Source organism: Trichomycterus rosablanca, chromosome 16 (genome assembly GCF_030014385.1).
Source record: "Trichomycterus rosablanca isolate fTriRos1 chromosome 16, fTriRos1.hap1, whole genome shotgun sequence".
NCBI lineage: Eukaryota > Metazoa > Chordata > Actinopteri > Siluriformes > Trichomycteridae > Trichomycterus > Trichomycterus rosablanca.
In genome coordinates this window covers 7555157-7581207 of record NC_086003.1, presented here as the reverse complement: position 1 = coordinate 7581207, position 26051 = coordinate 7555157, and the positions used below count along the sequence as shown (strand labels likewise).

Here is a 26051-nt window from a genome sequence, read left to right as displayed (position 1 = left end):
GCCGTCCATGGGCAAAAGGAGCCAGGATGGTGTTAGTTCATGTGGGATATCTGGTTCTTCCTGTATTTGGTTCAGTAAGAAGCAGAGGTATTGTTGGATTTTTATATTTTTATTATTGGTCTTATCGACGCATTTTGTACTAACCAACCGTGAGTGGAAACGAGCTGCGTAAGCTAACAACAACGGCCGAATGTCAAACGGCCACTCTAGTCATGTATGGGTGCACTACTTAGTGTGTGAGAGTGCAGCATACGCGCCCTACTTAGTGCACTTATGAGTGAGACGTGCAGCCATTTGGCGTTGCTTCTTTAGCGAAATTATGAGGTAAAAGCTGTTTTTCTATTTTTGCGTCTCACATTAAAACGATAAATATGTTGTTTTTTTTAATGTAGAACCAGTCCGAATTTCTAAGTACTGCCATTTTTTTTATTGAATAAGAAAGGTCATGAACACACCTGCTGTCCGCATCTTTTGTGTCTTAGCACAGCCTATAGCTCTGTATTTTTTATATTGTTCGGATAAATATGTTCGCTTTTACGAAATCCTGCTAAAATCGAATAAATAAACTCTAATCTCAGTAAGTGAGACTGTTAAAACCAGTAGTATCAGCATAGGGCTCTTTTTATGGCCTGTTTTTATTCATTCTGCATCAAAATGCTGCAAAAATCAGATAATAAGGATCAAATTGAATGACAGGAGTCATTAATATGTGCGGGATTTGTGCTGTTTATTTAATATTCTTCTAAACGTTTTAGACAGGTCATGTAAGCATTTCATTGTGCTTCATGTTTTTTGTTTTCTTGTTTTCTTTTCTTTTTAACCCTTCCTTGTTCCATAGTCCGGAGGCCGCCGCTACATGCCGCATCACTCCAACCTCTCTCTCCCTCTCTCTCTCTCTCTCTCCCTCTCCCCCCTCTCTCTCTATGTCTCTCTACCTTTCCCTCACCCTTCTTCCATTGTGTAGCTGTAGCGATCGTCTCTCTGCCTGTGTTCAGCCTCCCTCTGCCTCCATTCCCTCTTTCCATCCGAAGACGACATTGGCATTAAAACCCAAAACCAACCTTCCTCCCACTCATCCAGTATCCTTCTGTGTTCGGCTGCAGAATAACACACACCTTTCTCTTCTTTTCGAGAAGACGCCTCTGTCTCGGTTTCAGAACCTGCATTGTTAACGGTGACCCATTCTAGTCTTCTACCAGTATCATTGTGGTTGTCCTATTTATTTTCTCAGTAACGGCATATAGACTTACCATGTTTTCAACCTGTACATTTCTGTGAAGTGGATGCATTCACATCTAGGCCTGAGTGAAATGCCATTTGTGTTTAAAATTGGTCTTACAAACCCAATGTGTTGGCAATCAAGCCACCTCCTTGTTTCTACACTCACTGTCCATTTTATCAGCTCTACTTACCATATAGAAGCACTTTGTAGTTCTACAATTACTGACTGTAGTCCATCTGCTTCCCTGCGTTCTTTGTTAGCCCCCTTTCATGCTGTTCCTCAATGGTCAGGACTTTCCCAGGACCACTACAGAGCAGGTATTATTTAGATGGTGGATCATTCTCAGCACTGCACTGACACTGACATGGTGGTGGTGTGTTAGTGTGTGTTGTGCTGGTACCTTACTGTCACTGCTGGACTGAGAATAGTCCAGCAACCAAAAATATCCAGCCAACAGCGCCCCGTGGGCAGCGTCCTGTGACCACTGATGAGGGTCTAGAAGATGACCGACTCAAACAGCAGCAATAGATGAGCGGTCGTCTCTGACTTTACATCTACGAGGTGGACCGACTAGGTAGGAGTGTCTAATAGAGTGGACACGGCATTTAAAAACTCCAGCAGTGCTACTGTGGCTGATCCACTCATACCAGCACAACACACACTAACACACCAGCACCAGGTCAGTGTCACTGCAGTGCTGAGAATCATCCACCACCTAAATAATACCTGCTCTGTGGTGGTCCTGTGGTGGTCCTGACCATTGAAGAACAGGGTGAAAGGAGGGTTAACAAAGCATGTAGAGAAACAGATGGACTACAGTCAGTAATTGTACAACTACAAAGTGCTTCTATATGGTAAGTGGAGCTGATAAAATGGACAGTGAGTGTAGAAACAAGGAGGTGGTTTTAATGTTATGGCTGATCAGTGTATATTATCATAAAAATATAGTATATACATTAGAAATATGAAGAATATATTACGTATTGCACTTTTTATTGCACCATGGACATGTAAGTGTAGATATGAGTGACATATCACATATTATTATTGGAAGCCCTGATGGCTGCAGGAATGAAGGACCTGCAGTAGCGCTCCTTCTTACACAGGGGGTGGAGGAGTCTGGTGCTGAAGGAGCTTGTTAGGACCCCTACAGACTCGTGTAGTGGATGCGAGGTATCAAAGTCGTTCAATTTTTGTTTGAAAAAGCACCATACATGTAGGATTTACCAATATGGTTTTCACTTTACAAACATGACATAATAAACTATGGCTAATTGGGTCTGAAACTCTTAAACCACTAATGAAAATTCGTAGTTTTAAGCATTCTTTAGACTTACAAGTCATAAAATCGGGCTCAGTGGGTACACTGTCACCTCACAGCAAGAAGGTTCTTTTCTCCCTGTGTCTGTGGGTTTCCTCCGGGAGCTCCGGTTTCCTCATACAGTCCAAAGACATGCAGTGAGGTAAACTGGAGATACTAAATTGTCCATTGAACTTGTGAACTGTTGAATCTTGTGTAATGTGTAACTACCGTTTCTGCCATGAATGTATCCACAGTGCGTAAAACATAACAACAACATGACATGGCTACATTGATAATAGATAAACAAAGGTCTTAAATGTATTAACGTAGATATTAATGACTAAATGACATTCAAATATGCAGCGTCCATAAAGACATAGATAGATAATGAGCTTGACCTAGAGAAAGCGTAGAGACCTCAATCCCAACAACTTTGGGATGAACTGGAATGTCGATTATGAGCCAGGCCTTCTTATCCGGGAGAATGGAGGCTGTTATAGATATTACAAGGGGTGTTACAATCTTTTGGCCATATAGTGTATACTAGGTCACTAGTAGTGTAGTAGATGCAGCTTCATTTAGCTTGTAAGGATTTACAATTTGTAGTGGGTGACTGCCTAATACCTAATACCTTAATACCAATAAGTAGTGATTAAGGCACTGTGACCTGTTAGGTAGCACTGTCGCCTCACAGCAAGAAGGTCCTGGGTTAGATTCCCAGAAGAAGCAATCTAGGTCCTTTCTGTTTGGAGTTGCATGTTCTCCCTGTGTCTGTGTGGGTTTCCTGTTTCCTCCGGGTGCTCCGGTTTCCTAACACAGTCCAAAGACTTGTTTGTTTGTTTGTTTATTAGGATTTTAACGTCATGTTTTACACTTTTTTGGTTACATTCATGACAGGAACGGTAGTTACTCATCACACAAGGTTCATCAGTTCACAAGGTTATATCGAACACAGTCATGGACAATTTAGTATCTCCAGTTCACCTCACTTGCACGTCTTTGGACTGTGGGAGGAAACCGGAGCTCCCGGAGGAAACCTCACATGAATATATTTGGCTGGAAAATTCAGAACCTGGCAACCCTGTAGTGACGTCAACCAGGCGAGCTGAATAGCGCCAGCGCCCCCTGCTGTTTAGAGTGACTATCGATTCATTATACATGTAAACCGATTCGAATTGATTTTTAACTTGTGGTGGTCTTGTGGTGCATCGTTACATCCCTAATACAAAACAATGTAAAAGGCGGCACGGTGGCTAAGTGGGGAAGGTCCTGGGTTCGATCCCCAGGTGGGGTGGTCTGGGTCTTTTTTTTTTTTCTTTCTTTTTTTATATTTTCTTTATGCATTTTCTCCCCCTTTTTCTCCAGTTCAGCGCGTCCAATTGCCCGATTGCATCACGCTTCCTCTCCACCAGTGCCGATCCCTGCTCTGATTGAGGAGAACGAAGCTAACCCACGCCCTCTCCGACACAAGGGCAGCATGCCGTACGCATCTCATCACCTACACTTTGACGAGTGCAGTGCAGCTCAGCGTTGTGTACGGAGAGACACACCCCACCCATATCTGAACAACAGGCCAATCGTTGTTCATGTGGCCGCTCAGACTCGATCCGATGTATTCGAAATCCCAGCTCTGGTTCCAGCGTGTGTTTTTACCGCTGCGCCACCTGAGCGGCCGTCAGAGTGGAGTTTGCATGTTCTACCCTTGTCCGTGTGGGTTTCCTCCTACAGTCCAAAGACATGCGAGTGAGGTGAATTGGAGGCACTAAATTGTCTGTGTTCGATATAACCTTGTGTAACGAGTAACTACCGTTCCTGTCATGAATGTAACCAAAGTGTAAAACCTGACCTTAAAATCTAAGCTGTAGCCTAGTGGTTAAGGTACTGGATTAGTGATCTGAAGGTTGCCGGTTCAAGCCCCACCACTGCCAGGTTGCAACTGTTGAGCAACTCCTTGAGCAAGGCCCTTAACCCTCAATTGCTTAGATTGTATACTGTCACAGTACTATAAGTCACTTTGGATAAAATGTAAATGCTGGCTGATTGATGGCGCCTGCACAGAGATGAGAAAAGAGTGCTCTCAGGGTGTGTCTCTCCGTACACAACGCTGAGCTGCACTGCACTCATCAAAGTGTAGGTGATAAGATGCGTCAGGCTGCTGCCCACGTGTCGGGGGGGTGTGGGTTAGCTCCGTTCTCCTCAATCAGAGCGGGGATCGGCATTGGTGGAGAAGAAGCATGACGCAATCGGGCAATTGGACGCGCTAAAAGGGAAAAAAAGAGGAGAAAATGCATAAACATACTGTATATATACACACACAAAAAATCTAAATAAACAAACGCTGATTTTCCTATTGGACGAAATAAAACACCCCACAATATTTGGTTTCTAGCATGTTGAGCTTAACGACAGCGAATGCCATCCACTTCACAGGAATCCTGTAGAGATCCGACAGTTTTGAAATGTCTTTATTTCTTTGGTTGTGGTTCTCTGCCTTCTGTTCTTGTATTAGGTTCTAATGCATGATCATGTTTATTTTATGATTTCCTAAAAAGTGTTTTGTTTGTTTCTTTTCCACATTTGAAGAGCAAACTCCAATGTATCTTTGTGTAGAGATGTCCTGCTGTACGACACGTGCTGTAGCAAACACATCTACCCATTGGATGCTGCTTCTGTTGTGTTAACCTTTACGGAGCATGGTCGGGCCTTGGCTCTTCTTTTTTATTTGCATGGAAGTATTATCACGGTTTCATTCATACTAATATTTTCCAATAAAGACTGTAGTTTCCTCCCTAATCTTCAGTGTCTTCTCTGCTGATTTCCATATTACTCCCTCACCCTTTTTTCACTTGTTTATAGCCTCTCGGTTCCTCTGTTCCTCCAGACTCATTATTTTTTTTTAGCTCCTGTCATTTGCTTAGCTAAATCATGAAGCCCTCGGCACATCGTCACGAACGGAATGTAGCGTCTCGAACGTAGAGGCGAGGCCTTGGCTTTCACTCGGTCCGAACACCTTTCCATCTGCATTTGTCTCTTGCTTTTCACCTTTTTTCTGCCGACTCACTGTATTTTGTCAGCCTCGGAAGACCCCCCCCGAGGTTTAAGTAAAAAAAATCTATACAAACCGGACAAGATGTACACCAATCAGCCATAACATTAAAACCACCTCCTTGTTTCTACACTCACTGTCCATTTTATCAGCTCCACTTACCATATAGGAGCACTTTGTAGTTCTACAATTACTGACTGTAGTCCATCTGTTTCTCTACATACCTTTTTATCCTTCAGTAGTAGGTGGTGGGTCATTCTCAGCAGTGCAGTGACACTGACCACCTTGTAGATGTAAAGTCAGAGACGATCGCTCATCTATTGCTGCTGTTTGGCTGCAATTGGTCATCTCCTAGACCTTCATCAGTGGACACAGGACGCTGCCCACGGGGGACTGTTGGCTGGATATATTTGGTGGTGGACTATTCTGAGTCCAGCAGGGACAGTAAGGTGTTTTAAAAACTCCACTCATACCAGCACAACACACACCAACACACCACCACCAGTTTCAGTCAGTGTCACTGCAGTGCTGAGAATGATCCACCACCTAAATAATACCTGCTCTGTGGTGGTCCTGTGGGGGTCCTGACCATTGAAGAACAGGGTGATACCGGATAAAAAAAAGGCATGCACAGAAACAGATGGACTACAGTCAGTAATTGTAGAACAACAAAGTGCTTCTATATGGTAAGTGGAGCTGATAAAATGGACAGAGTGTAGAAACAAGGAGGTGGTTTTAATGTTATGGCTGATCAGTGTACATTCTATATTTATTCTATTTATGTAAATCTATGTATTAGTACAAACTAATATCTGGCAACCCTAATAACCGCCTTTAAACCTTAAAGTACTGAGCATCTCATGATTGGCTCTATGATTCACAACAGCTCCTTAATTCTGCGCGTCATACAGAAGAATATTAGGATGGTGCAGGCACAATTAGCATAATAAGCTACAGCTTTAGTCAATTCCAAAATATAATTATGTTTACTACTACTAGATAAGATGTCTTTGGCCAACTATATGGTTATAGGTATGTGGACAACCCTCCTAATCATTTATTTCATGTGTTTTATTAACACCTTATATATACCTTATTAATACATATCATTTATATTAAACATGCTTTGTTTAGGTATAATCATTTAGTTTGGGGAGGTTCCTCTTGTGCACAAAGCAAGATTTGTGAACCCATTGACCTCAAACCCATTGAAACACTTCTGGGATGAATTGCACATTTGACGCTTTCTCAGCTCTAGTGGCTGACCTTACCAATAAAGACAAACAATCGAAGACTAGGGGCTTTATATTAATGCCCACGGTTTTGAAATGGCATTTCCAACAAGCTTATGGTCAGATGTCCACATTCTTTTAGCCATATAGTGTATTACAGCTTTTGGACTTCTTGACTGCTTCAGGCTTTTACAGGTAAGTTGAGGATCAAGACTACACCGATCAGCCATAACATTAAAACCACCTCCTTGTTTCTACACTCACCATATAGAAGCACTTTGTAGTTCTACAATTACTGACTGTAGTCCATCTGTTTCTCTGCATGCTTTGTTAGCCCCCTTTCATGCTGTTCTTCAATGGTCAGGACCACTACAGAACCACTACAGAGTAGGTATTATTAAGGTGGTGGATCATTCTCAGCACTGCAGTGACACTGACATGGTGGTGGTGTGTTAGTATGTGTTGTGCTGGTAGGAGTGGATCAGACACAGCACCTCACTGTCACTGCTGGACTGAGAATAGTCCACCAACCAAAAATATCCAGCCAACAGCGCCCCATGGCCAGCGTCCTGTGACCACTGATGGTCAACTCAAACAGCAGCAATAGATGAGCGATCGTCTCTGACTTTACATCTACAAGGTGGACCGACTAGGTAGGAGTGTCTAATAGAGTGGACAGTGAGTGGACACAATATTTAAAAACTCCAGCAGCGCTGCTGTGTCTGATCCACTCATACCAGCACAACACACACTAACACAGCACCACCATGTCAGTATCACTGCAGTGCTGAGAATGATCCACCACCTAAATAATACCTGCTCTGTAGTTGTCCTGTTTAAAAAAGTATGTAGAGAAACTGTAGTTCTACAATTACTGACTGTAGTCCATCTAAGTGCTTCTATATGGTAAGTGGAGCTGATAAAATGGACAGTGAGTGTAGAAACAAGAAAGTGGTTTTAATGTTATGGCTGATCAGTGTATATAAACACCACACTGAATGTATTTGAGATGAATGATGAAAATGTAATGTAGGGTGCAAGCCTATTCGTTTTCACCAAACCTCAGTATCCGAGGAGATACTACACTTTTGAAATGGCCCATTCAAAGTACTGATCTGAACCGCGGTAAAATACGCTAGCTCACGTGTCTGAGGATGCGTGTGTCAGTCTCACTCTCCACAATCGGGGCGGGGGTCAGCACCAGTAGAGAGGAAGCATAGCACAATTGGGTAAAAATTGGACGTGCTAAAAATAGGGAGAAAATGGATTAAAAAAATTATATAAAATAAAATAGACCCACAATATAAAGACAAGCTACAATAAGCAGACTCAAACATAATACCAATCCGTGTTAAACATGGCGTTACAATCCAAACAAACTGATCTAAACCTGATTTATATGCTTTGCAAACCTGAACACTGGTAGTTTAAAAGGAAAATTACTTTACATTGAAATGAAATTACATTGATTATTAAATTATGTTCAAAGTATGTATATCTATTTTTTTTACTGTGATTTATGCAGTAATGTAGCCAATTGGAAAGAGGGCAACCACTAAACAACCAAACTTGACCCAAAACCCTACAATTTTTACAGTTGTTTATATTGTTTATTATTTATTCACTTAACACGTTCCTATTGCATAAGAACACTTCGAATATCCTGTAAAAATATACCTCCTATATTACATATAGCTTACTGGGGCGGCACGGTGGCTAAGTGGGTAGCACTGTCACCTCACAGCAAGAAGGTCCTGGGTTCGATCCCCAGGTGGGACGGTCCGGGTCCTTTCTGTGTGGTGTTTGCATGTTCTCCCCGTGTCTGCGTGGGTTTCCTCTGGGTGCTCCGGTTTCCTCCCACAGTCCAAAGACATGCAAGTGAGGTGAATTGGAGATGGAAATTGTCCAAGACTGTTTGATATATATATATAACCTTGTGAACTGATGAACTTTGTGTAATGAGTAGCTACCGTTTCTGTCATGAACAACAATATACACAACAGCATTGCTGTTAGCTAATGCTAAGTACCAAGAGTAGATTAAAAAAAAACTTGCTCTGTTTAAAATTCACAAGCTGGAAATTAATTGGTTATGTTCAGTTCACTTAAATAAATGTTTTTGTTTATTAAACTTTAACCCAACTAGCTGTAATCAAAAGTTAGTTAGCTTAGCTTCAGTGCTAGCCAGCATGTGCTTAATATTAGCACCTTGGTGGCAACTAGGCAGCTAAATCAGTCAGGAGTTACACTTCTATTTCTTTATTAACTTAAGAACTTAACTAATTAATTGTTAAATTATATTCAATCTGTGTGAAAACCATATTTAGAATTAAAGGAGTAAAGGTGAGTGAAAGTTAAATGTGTGTTTACATGCAGTACAGTGGCTATAGCATGTATGTAGCTTATATAGCATATAGCTTGCTCATGCTAACTCATTAAATATACCCTGAAAAGATAGCAACACTTGTTTTTAGCGCAATTTACTGGCAATATTTGCATGATTATTTAGTCAACACACATTAGCAATGCCATCAGTTAGTCATGATACATATTAATACATTAAAATATCAATATTAAATATAGCAAAATGCAAAAAAAAAAAAACCCTGCATTTTTCATTGAAAATGTATTACGATTGTAATACTGGGTGGCACAGTGGCTCGGTGGGTAGCACTGTCACCTCACAGCAAGAAGACCCTGGGTTCGACTCCCAAGTGGAGCAGTCCGAGTCCTTTCTGTGTGGAGTTTGAATGTTCTCCCCGTCTCTCCGTGGGTTTCCTCCCACAGTCCAGTGACATGCACATACGTAGGTTAACTGGAGATACTAAAAATCTCCCCAGTGGGCGCCCAGGTGGCACAGCGGGATATTCCGCTAGCACACCAGCGCTGAGATTCTGAACTCCTCGGTTCAAAACTCGGCATTGCCACCGGTCGACTGGGCGTCATCTAGCGGGCGTAATTGGCCGTGCCTGTAGCAGACACGTCTCTGCTAGGGTGGGATGACCGGACTGTTTGGGTGGGGTCTTCAAACGCTGTGTAAGGACCCTGATTAGCTGATAGCGAGGCGCCTGTGCAGAATGCATGGATGAAAAAGGGTTCTGCTAAGGGCTGCATGCGGGTCGGAGGAGGCGTGAGCAGCAATATACCCTCCTCGACTGTAATCGGGTATCCCCCAGCAGCAGAAGACAGATTACAATTAATGAATGGACAAAAACACTAATTTAAACAAGCTTTTGTCTCATAAATTCGGTTTCCGAGTTAAATTTCAAGTGGACGTCAGCTGTAGTGAAATGTTAAGACAGATGTTCGTCCACTTCAGACAGATTAATAACTTAAAGCAGCTGGTTTTTCCTTCTTTTTGCCCTTCATAGCCCCCTTTATTTTCACCTGCTGCTGTTAATCATATCTTACCCATTTAAAACCCCTGTACCTCTGTGTTAGTCCCCAACACCCACCTCACCATCTGTAGGTCTGAAGTGTTGTCTGCTGACAGTCTCAAGCTAAATCAACACACCCAAATGTCACTCACACTTATATACAGCTACCGTTTCAGCAGTCCACTGCCAACAACTGCTTTGTCTCTTTTTTTTTTTTTTACTTTTCCAGCTGTCAAACACTTCACGTAGTTAATACCTACCATAACTAGTACCATTATATTCTAAATTGCATCCAGTCTCCACCGGATTACTGTCTGGGTTCAGTTTAGCGCATGTGTACATGGATTGTCTTTTGGTAATCTGGCAATCTAAAAATCTAAATTGCACCTCTAATGGATTAAAGTACATCCTCTAGCACCCTATACAGGGTATAATACTCACAATGTTCCTATAAAATGGTAACATGCAGTATAGTCGGATATATGTCAGGGGCACAACTGCCACAAAGGGCCTCAAGCAAAATAGATGTATGAAATGGAAAAATCTAATTTACCCAAAACATCATCTTTTTTTTCTATAGAGCCTTGATACAGAACATTTCCAGATGCAAATCACAATTAGTCATATTTATTTAAACCAGGGGCGTAACTACAGGGGTGCACGGGGGCCCATTGCCTGCAATCGCCAGGTTGTTATTATTATATTACAATCTTTTCATTAAGTAAAATTAAAATAACACAAACTGTGCATTAAAAATACCAGAGCCATATATATCATGGCAAGCCAAACAGGACATATATAGCAAACACTGATATACTATATGGAATGAAACTTGATATATATGGAATGAATACTGAGATATATATATATATATATATATTTATATTTATAAAACGTAATATATAATATATATAATATATAATATAAATATATTATATATACAGTGTATAACAAAAGTGAGTACACCCCTCACATTTCTGCAGATATTTAAGTATATCTTTTCATGGGACAACACTGACAAAATGACACTTTGACACAATGAAAAGTAGTCTGTGTGCTGCTTATATAACAGTGTAAATTTATTCTTCCCTCAAAATAACTCAATATACAGCCATTAATGTCTAAACCACTGGCAACAAAAGTGAGTACACCCCTAAGAGACTACACCCCTAAATGTCCAAATTGAGCACTGCTTGTCATTTTCCCTCCAAAATGTCATGTGATTTGTTAGTGTTACTAGGTCTCAGGTGTGCATAGGGAGCAGCTGTGTTCAATTTAGTAGTACAGCTCTCACACTCTCTCATACTGGTCACTGAAAGTTCCAACATGGCACCTCATGGCAAAGAACTCTCTGAGGATCTTAAAAGACGAATTGTTGCGCTACATGAAGATGGCCAAGGCTACAAGAAGATTGCCAACACCCTGAAAGTGAGCTGCAGCACAGTGGCCAAGATCATCCAGCGTTTTAAAAGAGCAGGGTCCACTCAGAAAAGACCTCGCGTTGGTCGTCCAAAGAAGCTGAGTGCACGTGCTCAGCGTCACATCCAACTGCTGTCTTTGAAAGATAGGCGCAGGAGTGCTGTCAGCATTGCTGCAGAGATTGAAAAGGTGGGGGGTCAGCCTGTCAGTGCTCAGACCATACGCCGCACACTACATCAAATTGGTCTGCATGGCTGTCACCCCAGAAGGAAGCCTCTTCTGAAGTCTCTACACAAGAAAGCCCGCAAACAGTTTGCTGAAGACATGTCAACAAAGGACATGGATTACTGGAACCATGTCCTATGGTCTGATGAGACCAAGATTAATTTGTTTGGTTCAGATGGTCTCGAGCATGTGTGGCGGCAATCAGGTGAGGAGTACAAAGATAAGTGTGTCATGCCTACAGTCAAGCATGGTGGTGGGAATGCCATGGTCTGGGGCTGCATGAGTGCAGCAGGTGTTGGGGAGTTACATTTCATTGAGGGACACATGAACTCCAATATGTACTGTGAAATACTGAAGCAGAGCATGATCCCCTCCCTCCGGAAACTGGGTCGCAGGGCAGTGTTCCAGCATGATAATGACCCCAGACACACCTCTAAGACGACCACTGCTTTATTGAAGAGGCTGAGGGTAAAGGTGATGGACTGACCAAGCATGTCTCCAGACCTAAACCCAATAGAACATCTTTGGGGCATCCTCAAGCGACCAGCAGAGGAGCGCAAAGTCTCGAATATCCGCCAGCTCCGTGATGTCGTCATGGAGGAGTGGAAAAGCATTCCAGTGGCAACCTGTGAAGCTCTGGTAAACTCCATGCCCAGGAGAGTTAAGGCAGTTCTGGGAAATAATGGTGGCCACACAAAATATTGACACTTCAGGAACTTTCACTAAGGGGTGTACTCACTCTTGTTGCCGGTGGTTTAGACATTAATGGCTGTATATTGAGTTATTTTGAGGGAAGAATAAATTTACACTGTTATATAAGCTGCACACAGACTACTTTTCATTGTGTCAAAGTGTCATTTTGTCAGTGTTGTCCCATGAAAAGATATACTTAAATATCTGCAGAAATGTGAGGGGTGTACTCACTTTTGTGATACACTGTATATAATGAAATTTGTTGAGGGGGGCCCAAACAAATCTTTTGCACTGGGGCCCATGAGCGCTTAGTTACGCCACTGATTTAAACATTACATGTATGTATAATAACAGTTTACCATTTTATTAGTTTACAATTGCTGTAATAAAAACCACATTTTCAGAAAAGTTGGGACATTTTATAAAATGCAAGAAACACATAAATCTGTAATTTGTGATTTTACTTGAACCTTTAACTGCCTTTTAATTTTTTGGCTGACCAAGTTGATATAAACACATTTTAAATTTGATGCCTGCAACACATTCAAAAGAAACTCGGAAAATCTGCAAAATACGACTGAAGTGTTCATAGAATTTTTAAATCACGCAATTTTGAAACATTTCACAATAAGCAGGTGAATTGGTAACAGGTAAGGAATATCCACCGTAGGCTCAGTCTTTGCAAGCAAAGATGGATTGTGGTTCACAAGATTGCAAATAATTTAGGTCTTTCGCCATCTACCATACCATATGAACTCGTCTCGTGCGGGTAAAAAGACGCAGTCGGCTGCTGCACACGTGTCGGAGGGGGCGTGTGTTAGTCACAGCTCTCCTCGGCCAGGAGTGGAGGTCAGCAGCTGTAAAAAAAAAAAAAAGCAAAATGCAATTGGGTAATTGCGTACGACTAGATAGGGTGAAAATTGGCCGCTCAGGTGGCGCAGCGGTACAAACACACGCTGTTCACCAGAGCTGAGAGCTCGAATACATTGTATCGAATCTTGGCTCTGCCTTGCCGGCTGAGGCTGAGTGGCTACATGAACAACGATTGGCCTGTTGTTCAGATAAGGGGCGGGACTAAAAGCCGGATGGGGACTCTCTCTCTCAGACTAGTGCGATTACGACCTCTGCTGGCTGGTTGGTGGCGCCTGCACGGAGATGGGAAAGGAGTGCGGTAGAGGGTGTGGCCCTCCGTGCACAGAGCTGTACCGCACTGCACTCGTCAAGTGTAGGTGGTGAGATGTTTTCTGTGCATGATTGCTGTGCATGTGTCGGAGGGGGCGTGGAGCAGCCTCGTCCTCCTCAAACAGGAGCAGGGACCAGCATTAGTGAGAGGATGATTGACGGGTAGAAATTGGATGCGCTAAAAGTGGGAGAAAAAGGGGTAAAATAAAAAAAAAACAAAGTTTGTTCTATGTAGAGAAAACAAACATTGGATTGGGGTGTCCAAACATTTGCACAAGACTGTATATACACCGATCAGGCATAACATTATGACCACCTTTAGGTCTTTCACCGTCTACCGTACATAATATTGTAAAAAGAATGATGGAATCCTAGCTTACGTAGGACAAGGCTGGAAACCACTGTTGAATGTGCGTGACCCCTAAGCCCCCATATAGCATTGCATGGCTCAGAATTTCTTCGGTGCTCTGTGTTGCAAGACATACAACCCGAAACTCTATTAAACAAATGTCATGTCTAAACAACACCGACTTCATAGCCTGGACTTTCATAGGACCCCCCACTATCAGATATATTTTGAATGATAGACCATACTTAGCACTGCAATGACACTAACAAGAGAATGACATGGTAGTTTATGTTGTATCATAGGAAGGGCATCGAGTGTAAAGATGGTCTGGTATGTGGATGAAAGAAAAAAATGTGTGGTATCAATATATCAGGTGCAGCAGTGTTGTTGGGATTTTTAAACACCTTGATGTTAAGGCAGGGAGAGGAACAGCATCCTGTGATCAAAACGCTAGAGGAGGATTAATACACACTGTATGAAAAGGAAAATAGCTCTAGTCTCTAAACTGTTCAACTACAATGAGTACTTACAGGATATGTCCTAATATCCTAATAAAAGAGGCCACTACGTTTAACCATTATTTAAATCTCCTAAACACTGAAATGTAGCTGCAGCTTATAAAATAATCAATAAATGCACATACCACATAGGTGTACCTACTAAAGTACTCGACGAGTGTACATGCAACACAATTTTAACATGTAAAATAGCTAAACATCTCTGTTTTGGTCATTCCCGACTTGGTGACCTGTATTTGGATGTTGTGTGCAGGTGCTCAATTTAGCAGGCACCAACACAGCCATGCTACCTCCTGTCGCCATTTTCACCTGGGCGCGCCTCTTCCTACAGAGTTTCCACCAACTGGCCTCGCTCCACCGCAGTACCAGGAAGTCCCGCCCACTTTTCTACCTCAGGCCTTACAGCAGCAATACCTCATACAGCAGCAGCTACTGCAGCGAAGGTACACGCACGTTGACACTACTGCAGCAAAACGTTTAAGGACACACTGATCAGCCATAACATTAAAACCACCTCCTTGTTTCTACACTCACTGTTCATTTAATCAGCTTCACTTACCATGTAGATGCACTTTGTAGTTCTACAATTACTGACTGTCGTCCATCTGTTTCTCTGCATGCTTTGTTAGCCCCCTTTCATGCTGTTCTTCAATGGTCAGGACTCTCCCAGGACCGCTACAGAGCAGGTATTACTTGGGTGGTGGATCATTCTCAGCACTGCACTGATACTGACATGGTGGTGGTGTGTTAGTGTGTGTTGTGCTGGTATGAGTGAAAGACACAGCAGCGCTGCTGGAGTTTTTAGATACCGTGTCCACTCACTGTCCACTCTACAGCATTAGACACTCCTACCTAGTTGGTCCACCTTGTAGATGTAAAGTCAGAGACGATCGCTCATCTATTGCTGCTGTTTGAGTCGGTCATCTTCTAGACCTTCATCAGTGGTCACAGGACGCTGCCCACGTGGACTATTCTCAGTCCAGCAGTGACAGTGAGGTGTTTAAAAACTCCAGCAGCGCTGCTGTGTCTTATCCACTCATACCAGCACAACACACACTTACACACCACCACCATGTCAGTGTCACTGCAGTGCTGAGTACCTGCTCTGTGGTGGTCCTGTGGGGGTCCTGACCATTGAAGAACAGCATGAAAAGGGGCTTACAAAGCATGCAGAGAAACAGATGGACTACAGTCAGTAATTGTAGAACTACAAAGTGCTTCTATATGGTAAGTGGAGCTGATAAAATGGACAGTGAGTGTAGAAACAAGGAGGTGGTTGATCGGTGTATAGCGTCTTTTGTCCTTTTTCCTGGACATGCTCTCTTTCTAGGGGTTAAATGTATCTAGTCAGGTTTTTTTTTTACTGCCTACACATTTACATTTGCAGCATTTAGCAGACGTTTTTATCCAAAGTGACTTACAATTATAACTGAATACAGTTTGAGCAATTGAGGGTTAAGGGCCCCGCTCAGGGACTCAACAGCAGCAACCTGGCAGTGGTGAGGCTTGAACCAGCGACCTTTTGGTTACTAGTCCAGTACCTTAACCACTAGGCTACAACGTCAAGATTGATTTTTTGCTTTCAGGGTGACATCGTGACATGACCCTTTCTTCGTAGATCATGCATTCTCACAAGCCATAGTTGGTCGATCATGTACACTTCCTACATAAAATTTTCGGTATTGCCGCTCAGGTGGCGCAGCGGTAAAAAGACACGCCGCAACCAGAGCTGGATTCTGAGTACATCGTTTCGAATCCAGCTCTGCCTCCCCGGTTCGAGGCTGGGCGGCTGTATGAGCAACGATTGGCCGGTTGCTCAGTTGGGGGGGTGGGACAAAGAACCGGATGTGGGTCTCTCTCTGTCAGAATGCGATTACGACCTCTGCCGGCTGATTAGAGGCGCCTGCACAAGAGATGAGGAAGAGTGTCCTTAGGGTGTGTCTCTCCGCATGCAACGCTAGGTGGCGCCAAACTCATCAATGTGTGGGTGGCAAAAATGCATCTTTCGCAGGGGATATGGGTTAGCTTCGATCTCCTCGGTCAGGGCAGGGTTCAGCATAGACAGAGAGGAAGCACGATGCAAATTGAACAATTGGATGTGCTAAAAGGGGGAGGAAAAAGGGGAAAAAAATTAAAATATTCGGTATTATATGGCACCGTAATACAGTATAAATAATGCTCAAGCACAAATTTTTATTATAGAAAGTTTTAAAAACCATTTTATTTTATTATTTTATATTATTTTATGTCACCAAGAGGTTTCTGTATATAGAATACACATTTAAATATCGTATAAATGCTTTTGTATGTAATAGATTACAATTTTTGAGCTTTTATTTACTCTACAAACATGTCGGTCATGTTTATATTTTATTCTTTTTAGTAATGATGGTTAGAAACAGCAATTGTATCCATACAAAATCAAACCCACAACACAATAAAGGGGCCTGAATGCTTTCAAAATTGTCTGTAAATATACAGACTCTACCCTAGATGATGCAACCACTCCTCCCAATTTTGCGGGTGAGTTCGAATCTCAGCTCAGCTACCGGCAGGCTGGGCGCCTGCTCATAACTGATGCAATTACGACCTCTTCTGGCTGATCGACGCCACCTGCATCAGTGCATGACTCTCCTTGCGCGAGACTGAGCTCCGTATGAACTCGTCTCGTGCAGGTGAAAAGATGCAGTCGGCTACTGCACACGTGACGGAGGGGGCGTGTGTTAGTCACGGCTCTCCTCGGTCAGGAGTGGAGGTCAGCAGCAGTAAAAAGAAACGAAATGCAAGCGGGTAATTGGGTACGACTAGATTAGGCGAAAATTGGGGGAAAATGCAAACAATACATTTAGAAAACTATGTAGAGTAAACAAACATTTGATTGGGGTGTCCGAACATTTGAGCGTATATACATACACTGTTGATACTACAGCACAGATTTACATAAACATAAACCCACCAGGGTGGCATGGTCGCTTCACAGCAAGAAAGTCCTGGGTCCGATTTCCAGGTGGAGATCCGGTCCGGGTCCTTTCTGTGTGTCCTGTCTGTGTGGATTTCCTCCGGTTTCCTCCCACAGTCCGAAGATATGTAGTCAGGTGAAGACAGGCAGTCAGTCACGTCTCACAGTCAGAGGACTTTTAAAGCGTTTCCCATTAGGTGTAGTGAATAACCTTTTATGAGGTGCAGGGAATGCTTTGAAGTTTAGAGATTATACTATATGCCAGGTGGACCTTCACCCATTACACACATTGCACTCACATACTGTAACTTTGTAACTTTTTTTCCAGGCGCACACAAGAGCGCGTCCCTCTCAACACACAGAGGTTACGCCCTGGATATGAATACTCCCCTCCCCTTCACATCCCCCAGCCAATCACACAACAGCCCAGATACCTGGCAGAGGGCACAGACTGGTGAGTACAGGACATGAACTGTCCTAAACATTTGACCATGTTACGATGAACTAACATTTGGACCGTTTGTGTGTTAGGGATCTGAGTGTGGATGCAGGTTTGTCTCATCAGTACCCACTGCAGCAGATTCCACAGCCATACCAGCACTACTTAGCCTCTCCCAGAATGCACCATCTTCCACGGAACACTTCCTCCACGCAAGTGGTGAGTATACACCGATCAGCCATAACATTGAAACCACCTCCTTGTTTCTACACACGTTGTCCATTTTATCAGCTCCACTTACCATGTAGAAGCACTTTGTAGTTCTACAATTACTGACTGTAGTCCATCTGTTTGTCTGTATGCTTTGTTAGCCTCTTTTCATGCTGTTCTTCGATGGTCAGGTCTCTCCCAGGACCACTACAGAGCAAGTATTATTTAGGTGGTGGATCATTGCAGTGACGCTGACATGGTGGTGGTGTGTTAGTGTGTGTTGTGCTGGTATGAGTGGATCAGACACAGCAATGCTGATGGAGTTTTTAAACACCTCACTGTCACTGCTGGACTGAGAATAGTCCACCAACCAAAAATATCCAGCCAACAGCGCCCCGTGGGCAGCGTCCTGTGACCACTGATGAAGGTCAACTCAAACAGCAGCAATAGATGAGCGATCATCTCTGACTTTACATCTACAAGGTGAGGAGATCAACTAGGTAGGAGTGTCTAATAGAGTGGACAGTGAGTGGACATGGTATTTAAAAACTCCAGCAGTGCTGCTGTGTCTGATCCACTCATACCAGCACAACACACACTAACACACCACCACCATGTCAGTGTCACTGCAGTGCTGAGAATGATCCACCACCTAAATAATACCTGCTCTGTGGTGGTCCTGTGGGGGTCCTGACCATTGAAGAACAGGGTGAAAGGGGGCTAACAAAGCATGCAGAGTAACAGATGGACTACAGTCAGTAATTGTAGACCTACAAAGTGCTTCTATATGGTCAGTGGAGCTGATAAAATGATACAGTGAGTGTAGAAACAAGGAGGTGGTTTTAATGTTATTTATAACTGTTTATCTGTAATTTGCTCATGATCTTTCTTCTTATGTTTATAGGTCATCCATGAAGTAAGGAATTATCCGTATCCACAGCTGCACTTGCTGGCTTTGCAGAGTTTAAGTTCCAGCCGGCATGCTTCTGCTGTACGGGAAAGTTATGAGGTAACACAAACATACTCCTTAATATTATAGTTATAATTTGTATTATTATCTTAATACATTTTGGTAGATGTTGAATAATGGCCATGGGTAGCACAGTGGAGGTACCACTAAGAAGGCCCAGGGTTGCCACCAGCCTGGATGGGCACTCTAGTGACACAGTTGACCATGTCTTAAGGGGGATAGCCAGATAGGGAGTCACAATAACACCTGCTGTCTGGTCAAGGCACCGGCAATGTTGAGTGTTGAGGAATCCAAACAGCCTGGCATGTTCCATTGTGTGTGTAGGGTTTTCTCAAGGAATCCGCTGGTGTTCAGTAGGGTGTTCAGTAAAAGGAAGACCAGTTGGCTAAACACTATCATTTAAAGCAGCGGTCCCCAACCTTTTTTGCACCACGGACCAGTTTCTTATAAGATATAATTTCGCGGTCCGGTGGGGGCGTGAGGATTTAAAATGCAACAACAATACTACTCACAAATTAGCTTTTTTCGCTGCAGCGAGACGCTGCTCCCACCTAGGGGTGATAGAAGACAATAACACCTGAAATGTGTTTGAAATAGAAGCAGTGAAAACTGCTTTTCTAGCAATTTATAGATTTATTCTTTCTGTGCGGCCCGGTAATAAATGACCCACGGACCGGTACCAGTTATGGCCCGCTAGTTGGGGACCACTGATTTACAGCTCAGAGATAAATTCAATGACGCTTTACTTTGTTCCATGCTAAGTTCATGTGACCTAAGTGTGTTAAACTACACTGCAGGATTAAACAAATAAACATTGTGTATTGTGTAAATACAAGCTGCTGGCTTTGGCACCTTTCGCTAATAACAGTCTGGATGGTCCTTTTTGTTTTTGCCACTGAGAACTTGGCACACATTTTTCCTTAAAAGAAGCCGAAAGTGGGAGTCATCAAGTCAACCAAAGCACCAACATTTCTACTTTCTTTTGGTCCATCTGAGATGAGCTTAGGCCCAGAGAACTCGATAACATTTCTGTATAAGATTAATGTATAATTTTAATGTATGTTTTTGCATAATAGATTTTTCTGAAACAGATGTGGACTGTGTTAAGTGACAACAGTTTTCCAAAGTGCTTTTGTCCAAATTCTTTTTGGAAAACCTCATCTGTTACCAATTCACCTGCTTATTGTGGAATGTTGTAACATGAGTATGCTATAAACCTTCCACTTTCTTTAGTCGGTTGCATACATCAAATTCAAATATTTGATCAATTTGCCAAGTATAGTATAAGTAAGTTTTATTGAAATACATTTAAATATAATCGAGTCAGCCAAAATATTAAACGTAATACATTTTGTCAGTAGTACTTTTGTCAGTTAAAAAAAGCTTTTTTTAAATGCATTTCTTCCTGATTTTTAGCACGTCCATTATTTACCCAATTGCGTTATGCTTGCTCTCTACTGGTGCTGACCCTTGCCCCGATTGAGGAGAGCGAACTGACACACCTCCCTTCCGACACGTGTGCAATAGCCGACTGCATCTTTTCACCTGCACGAGGCGAGTTCATATGTGGATCAGCTTTGTGCACGGAGAGCCACACCCTGATCAACGCATTATTCCTCTCTTCTGTGCAGGCGCCATCAATCAGCCTACAGAGGTCATAATTGCATCAGTTATGAGGTCCCTACCCGGATGAACAACAGCCAAACGTTGTTCACATAGCTGTCCAGCCCAGCCGAATAGCAGAGCTGAGATTCGATACGATGTATTCGAAATCCCAGCTCTGGTGTGCTAGTGTATTTAACCGCTGCGCCACCTGAGCAGCAAATAAAGCTTTAAGAGAAAGAACAAATCAGAAATTCTTATTTTACTGGATTTTACAAAATGTTCCAGCTTTTTTAGCCATCTATACCTTTACAATCACAGTAAAATGTGATGTAAATGCACATTATATGACCTGCTTTTATTGTGTGTGTGTGTTAGGAATTGCTTCAGCTGGAGGATCGCTTAGGAAGTGTAAACCGAGGAGCAATCCAGACCATTATTGAAAGATTCACCTTCCCTCACAAATACAAAAAGGTACACACACACACACACACACACACACACACACACACACACACTGCAGTTTGCTTACAAGACATGAATAAGAAGAATGCCTTTATTTGTCATATATACATATACAGTGTATCACAAAAGTGAGTACACCCCTCACATTTCTGCAGATATTTAAGTATATCTTTTCATGGGACAACACTGACAAAATGACACTTTGACACAATGAAAAGTAGTCTGTGTGCAGCTTATATAACAGTGTAAATTTATTCTTCCCTCAAAATAACTCAATATACAGCCATTAATGTCTAAACCACCGGCAACAAAAGTGAGTACACCCCTAAGAGACTACACCCCTAAATGTCCAAATTGAGCACTGCTTGTCATTTTCCCTCCAAAATGTCATGTGATTTGTTAGTGTTACTAGGTCTCAGGTGTGCATAGGGAGCAGGTGTGTTCAATTTAGTAGTACAGCTCTCACACTCTCTCATACTGGTCACTGAAAGTTCCAACATGGCACCTCATGGCAAAGAACTCTCTGAGGATCTTAAAAGACGAATTGTTGCGCTACATGAAGATGGCCAAGGCTACAAGAAGATTGCCAACACCCTGAAACTGAGCTGCAGCACAGTGGCCAAGATCATCCAGCGTTTTAAAAGAGCAGGGTCCACTCAGAACAGACCTCGCGTTGGTCGTCCAAAGAAGCTGAGTGCACGTGCTCAGCGTCACATCCAACTGCTGTCTTTGAAAGATAGGCGCAGGAGTGCTGTCAGCATTGCTGCAGAGATTGAAAAGGTGGGGGGTCAGCCTGTCAGTGCTCAGACCATACGCCGCACACTACATCAAATTGGTCTGCATGGCTGTCACCCCAGAAGGAAGCCTCTTCTGAAGTCTCTACACAAGAAAGCCCGCAAACAGTTTGCTGAAGACATGTCAACAAAGGACATGCATTACTGGAACCATGTCCTATGGTCTGATGAGACCAAGATTAATTTGTTTGGTTCAGATGGTCTCAAGCATGTGTGGCGGCAATCAGGTGAGGAGTACAAAGATAAGTGTGTCATGCCTACAGTCAAGCATGGTGGTGGGAATGCCATGGTCTGGGGCTGCATGAGTGCAGCAGGTGTTGGGGAGTTACATTTCATTGAGGGACACATGAACTCCAATATGTACTGTGAAATACTGAAGCAGAGCATGATCCCCTTCCTCCGGAAACTGGGTCGCAGGGCAGTGTTCCAGCATGATAATGACCCCAAACACACCTCTAAGACGACCACTGCTTTATTGAAGAGGCTGAGGGTAAAGGTGATGGACTGGCCAAGCATGTCTCCAGACCTTAACCCAATAGAACATCTTTGGGGCATCCTCAAGCGGAAGGTGGAGGAGCGCAAAGTCTCGAATATCCGCCAGCTCCGTGATGTCGTCATGGAGGAGTGGAAAAGCATTCCAGTGGCAACCTGTGAAGCTCTGGTAAACTCCATGCCCAGGAGAGTTAAGGCAGTTCTGGGAAATAATGGTGGCCACACAAAATATTGACACTTCAGGAACTTTCACTAAGGGGTGTACTCACTTTTGTTGCCGGTGGTTTAGACATTAATGGCTGTATATTGAGTTATTTTGAGGGAAGAATAAATTTACACTGTTATATAAGCTGCACACAGACTACTTTTCATTGTGTCAAAGTGTCATTTTGTCAGTGTTGTCCCATGAAAAGATATACTTAAATATCTGCAGAAATGTGAGGGGTGTACTCACTTTTGTGATACACTGTACATGTGTTCAGTACAATTAAATTCATTTCCCACAGAAAGTGGTCAGAGTGCATGGTCAGGGCCTCGCTCAAGGGCCCAACTGTGGCTGGATTTAAACTGACAATCTTCTGACTGATAGCCCAAAGCTCTACCACTAGGCAACCACTGCCCCCCACATAAATACCACATACTTACATTATTATCTTGTGTGTGTATGTGTGTGTGTGTGTGCGTGCATGTGTGTGCGCGCGTACAGAGGAAGCCATTGGAGATGAAACTCTGTGACTACGAGGAGGAGTATGACGTGGATGAGAAATGCACCATCTGTCTTTCGATGCTGGAGGAGAGCGAGGACGTAAGGTAGATGTCCTGCTATGAAATGCACACTTTAAAGTGCACACTAGAAAGCTTACACTGTCGACCTGGCCGGGCACCCAGACAGGCATGGATAACTTTGCCTATAGGAAGGGAGGTTGAATTCATGCTGCTGTACAATCACTAGTGATATACACCGATCAGCCATAACATTAAAACCACCTCCTTGTTTCTACACTCACTGTCCATTTTATCAGCTCCACTTACCATATAGAAGCACTTTGTACTTCTACAATTACTGGCTGTAGTCCATCTGTTTCTCTGCATGCTTTGTTAGCCCCCTTTAATGCTGTTCTTCAATGGTCAGGACTCTCCCAGGACCACTACAGAGTAGGTATTATTTGGGTGGTGGATCATTCTCAGCACTGCACTGCACTGACATGGTGGTGGTGTGTTAGTGTGTGTTGTGCTGGTACGAGTGGATCAGACACAGCAGTGCTGATGGAGTTTTTAAACACCTCACTGTCCCTGCTGGACCGAGAATAGTCCACCAACCAAAAATATCCAGCCAACAGCACCCCGTGGGCAGCGTCCTGTGACCACTGATGAAGGTCTAGAAGATGACCAACTCAAACAGCAGCAATAGATGAGCGATCGTCTCTGACTTTACATCTACAAGGTGGACCAACTAGGTAGGAGTGTCTAATAGAGTGGACAGTGAGTGGACACGGTATTTAAAAACTCCAGCAGCGCTGCTGTGTCTAATCTACTCATACCAGCACAACACACACTAACACACCACCACCATGTCAGTGTCACTGCAGTGCTGAGAATGATCCATCATCTAAATAATACCTGCTCTGTGGTAGTCCTGTGAGGGTCCTGACCATTGAAGAACAGGGTAAAAGCAGGCTAAAAAGTATGTAGAGAAACAGATGGACTACAGTCAGTAATTGCAGAACTACAAAGTGCTTCTATATGGTAAGTGGAGCTGATAAAATGGACAGTGAGTTAGCATGCCTCTCCGTATGTGATGCAGCTCTTGCAAGGCAATTGTAACAAAAAACACATTGCAAGCAATTAAGGGTTAAGGGCCTTACATGTGGGTCAAGGGCCCAACAGTTGCAACTTGGCTGTTATTTAATGAACCTAAAATGTTGACCAAACTGCTAGTGCACCTGTTATACCCCTCCTATAAAATGTTCTATGGCTTTGTTCTTGTTTTGATGTGAATTTCCAATCAACACATTCGTCCTCTCTTTCTCTCTAGGCGATTACCCTGCATGCACCTCTTCCACCAGGTGTGTGTGGACCAGTGGTTGGCCAACAGCAGAAAGTGTCCTATCTGCAGGGTGGACATTCAGACACAGCTCACGTCTGAGAGCTGAAACAAACACACACACACACACACACACACACACAACCTGGCTCAGTTAACGACTATATGTTTGAAGCACAATGACACATGTTTTACATCTGGAAGCCGTAACATAGACAGACATCATGCCAGCAGTATAAAAACACCACTAATACACTCCATCAAAGGCTGATACACATACACATACACATACATATGAACCCTATTTCCAAAAGAGTTAAAAAGTAGAATCTGTGATTTGTTAATTCTCTTGAATCTTTATTTAACTGACAAAAGTAGAAAGAAAAGATTTGTAATATTTTAACTGATCAGTTTTATTGTATTCTGTAATAAGAAACACATTTAGAATGTAATGCCTGTAATCAAGTTACAGCGTTTCACAATAAGCAGGTGAATTGGTAACAGGTGAAGGAATTATGATTGGCTATAAAGCAATGATTGGTCGTGGCTCACCACTTTGTGCCAAATTTTACGATCCAGTTTCCAATCAGTCCAAAAAGAACATTAATTCAGTCTTTCACCATCTACTGTTCATAATATTGTGAAAAGATTTAGGGAATCTGGAGAGCCCGAAACCACTGTTAAATATGCATGACTCTTTAGCTCAGACAGCAGTGCATTAGAAACTGTTATGCTACTGTTAAAAATATAGCCACGGGGTCTCTGGACTGCTTCAGAAAACCATTGTTACCACTGTTAGGCGCCCAGGTGGCGCAGCGTTAACCTTACCAAAGCTGGGATTTCGAATACATCATATCGAATCTCAGCTCTAACATCTGGCAACGATTGGCTGTTGTTCAGAGGGTGAGACAAGCTAGACCAGGGCTCCTCATAACTGGTGTTGTGTAATTACGACCTCTGCTGGCTGATTGATGGCGCCTGTTGGGGAATAATGCTGGCTCTCTGTACGCAAGGCTGATCCGCATATGAACTTGCCTCGTGCAGGTGAAAAGATGCAGTCGGTGCTGCACACGTGTCGGAGGGGGCGTGTGTCAGTTGCGAAGCTCCTCAGCAGTGGAGGGTTGTATCTGTAGAGGTGAAGCGTCACGCAATCAGGGTAATTGGATACGATTAGATTAGGGGATAAAATTGGGGGGGGAAAACAATTTTTAGTTAACACAGTTCGCCGCTGCATCAAGAAATGCAGCTTTTATTGATTGTGTTGCAGGTATCAAATTCTAAAAGTGAATCTTTACTTTCTACTTCTACCAGTTAGATAAATATTCAGGAGAATTAAACAATCTATCATCTAAATATATATAATCAATATATATATACAGTGTATCACAAAAGTGAGTACACCCCTCACATTTCTGCAAATATTTCATTATATCTTTTCATGGGACAACACTATAGAAATAAAACTTGGATATAACTTAGAGTAGTCAGTGTACAGCTTGTATAGCAGTGTA

General features: G+C 42.9%; 1 protein-coding gene across 2 annotated transcripts; it reads left to right on the top strand.

Moving 5' to 3' along the window:
* ark2ca (arkadia (RNF111) C-terminal like ring finger ubiquitin ligase 2Ca) lies at positions 1-24766 on the top strand. 2 transcript variants are annotated; one of them, XM_063011590.1, is made up of 8 exons: positions 17-87; positions 14819-15008; positions 17853-17978; positions 18056-18182; positions 19078-19182; positions 21124-21219; positions 23203-23306; positions 24532-24766. In XM_063011590.1, the coding sequence occupies exons 1-8, from the start codon at positions 27-29 to the stop codon at positions 24647-24649; spliced, it is 927 nt and encodes a 308-aa protein (XP_062867660.1). In that variant the 5' UTR covers positions 17-26; the 3' UTR covers positions 24650-24766. The 2 variants fall into 2 exon arrangements, 1 of the variants encoding a protein (XP_062867660.1); XR_010015006.1 differs by lacking the exons at positions 14819-15008; positions 17853-17978; positions 18056-18182; ... (2 more) ...; positions 23203-23306; positions 24532-24766 and adding exons at positions 839-1174; positions 5109-5309 and having other exon boundaries at positions 1-87.
* The last annotated feature ends 1285 nt before the right edge of the window (positions 24767-26051 follow it).

What these genes read in the sequence shown, in the direction of transcription:
- ark2ca (XM_063011590.1), top strand. Translation starts at nt 27, where the DNA reads ATGGTGTTAGTTCATGTGGGATATCTGGTTCTTCCTGTATTTGGTTCA. An exon ending in CAGCAGCTACTGCAGCGAAG is followed by an intron (nt 15,009 to 17,852) that starts GTACACGCACGT and finishes CTTTTTTTCCAG; the next exon opens with GCGCACACAAGAGCGCGTCC. An exon ending in TCCCTCACAAATACAAAAAG is followed by an intron (nt 21,220 to 23,202) that starts GTACACACACAC and finishes GCGCGCGTACAG; the next exon opens with AGGAAGCCATTGGAGATGAA.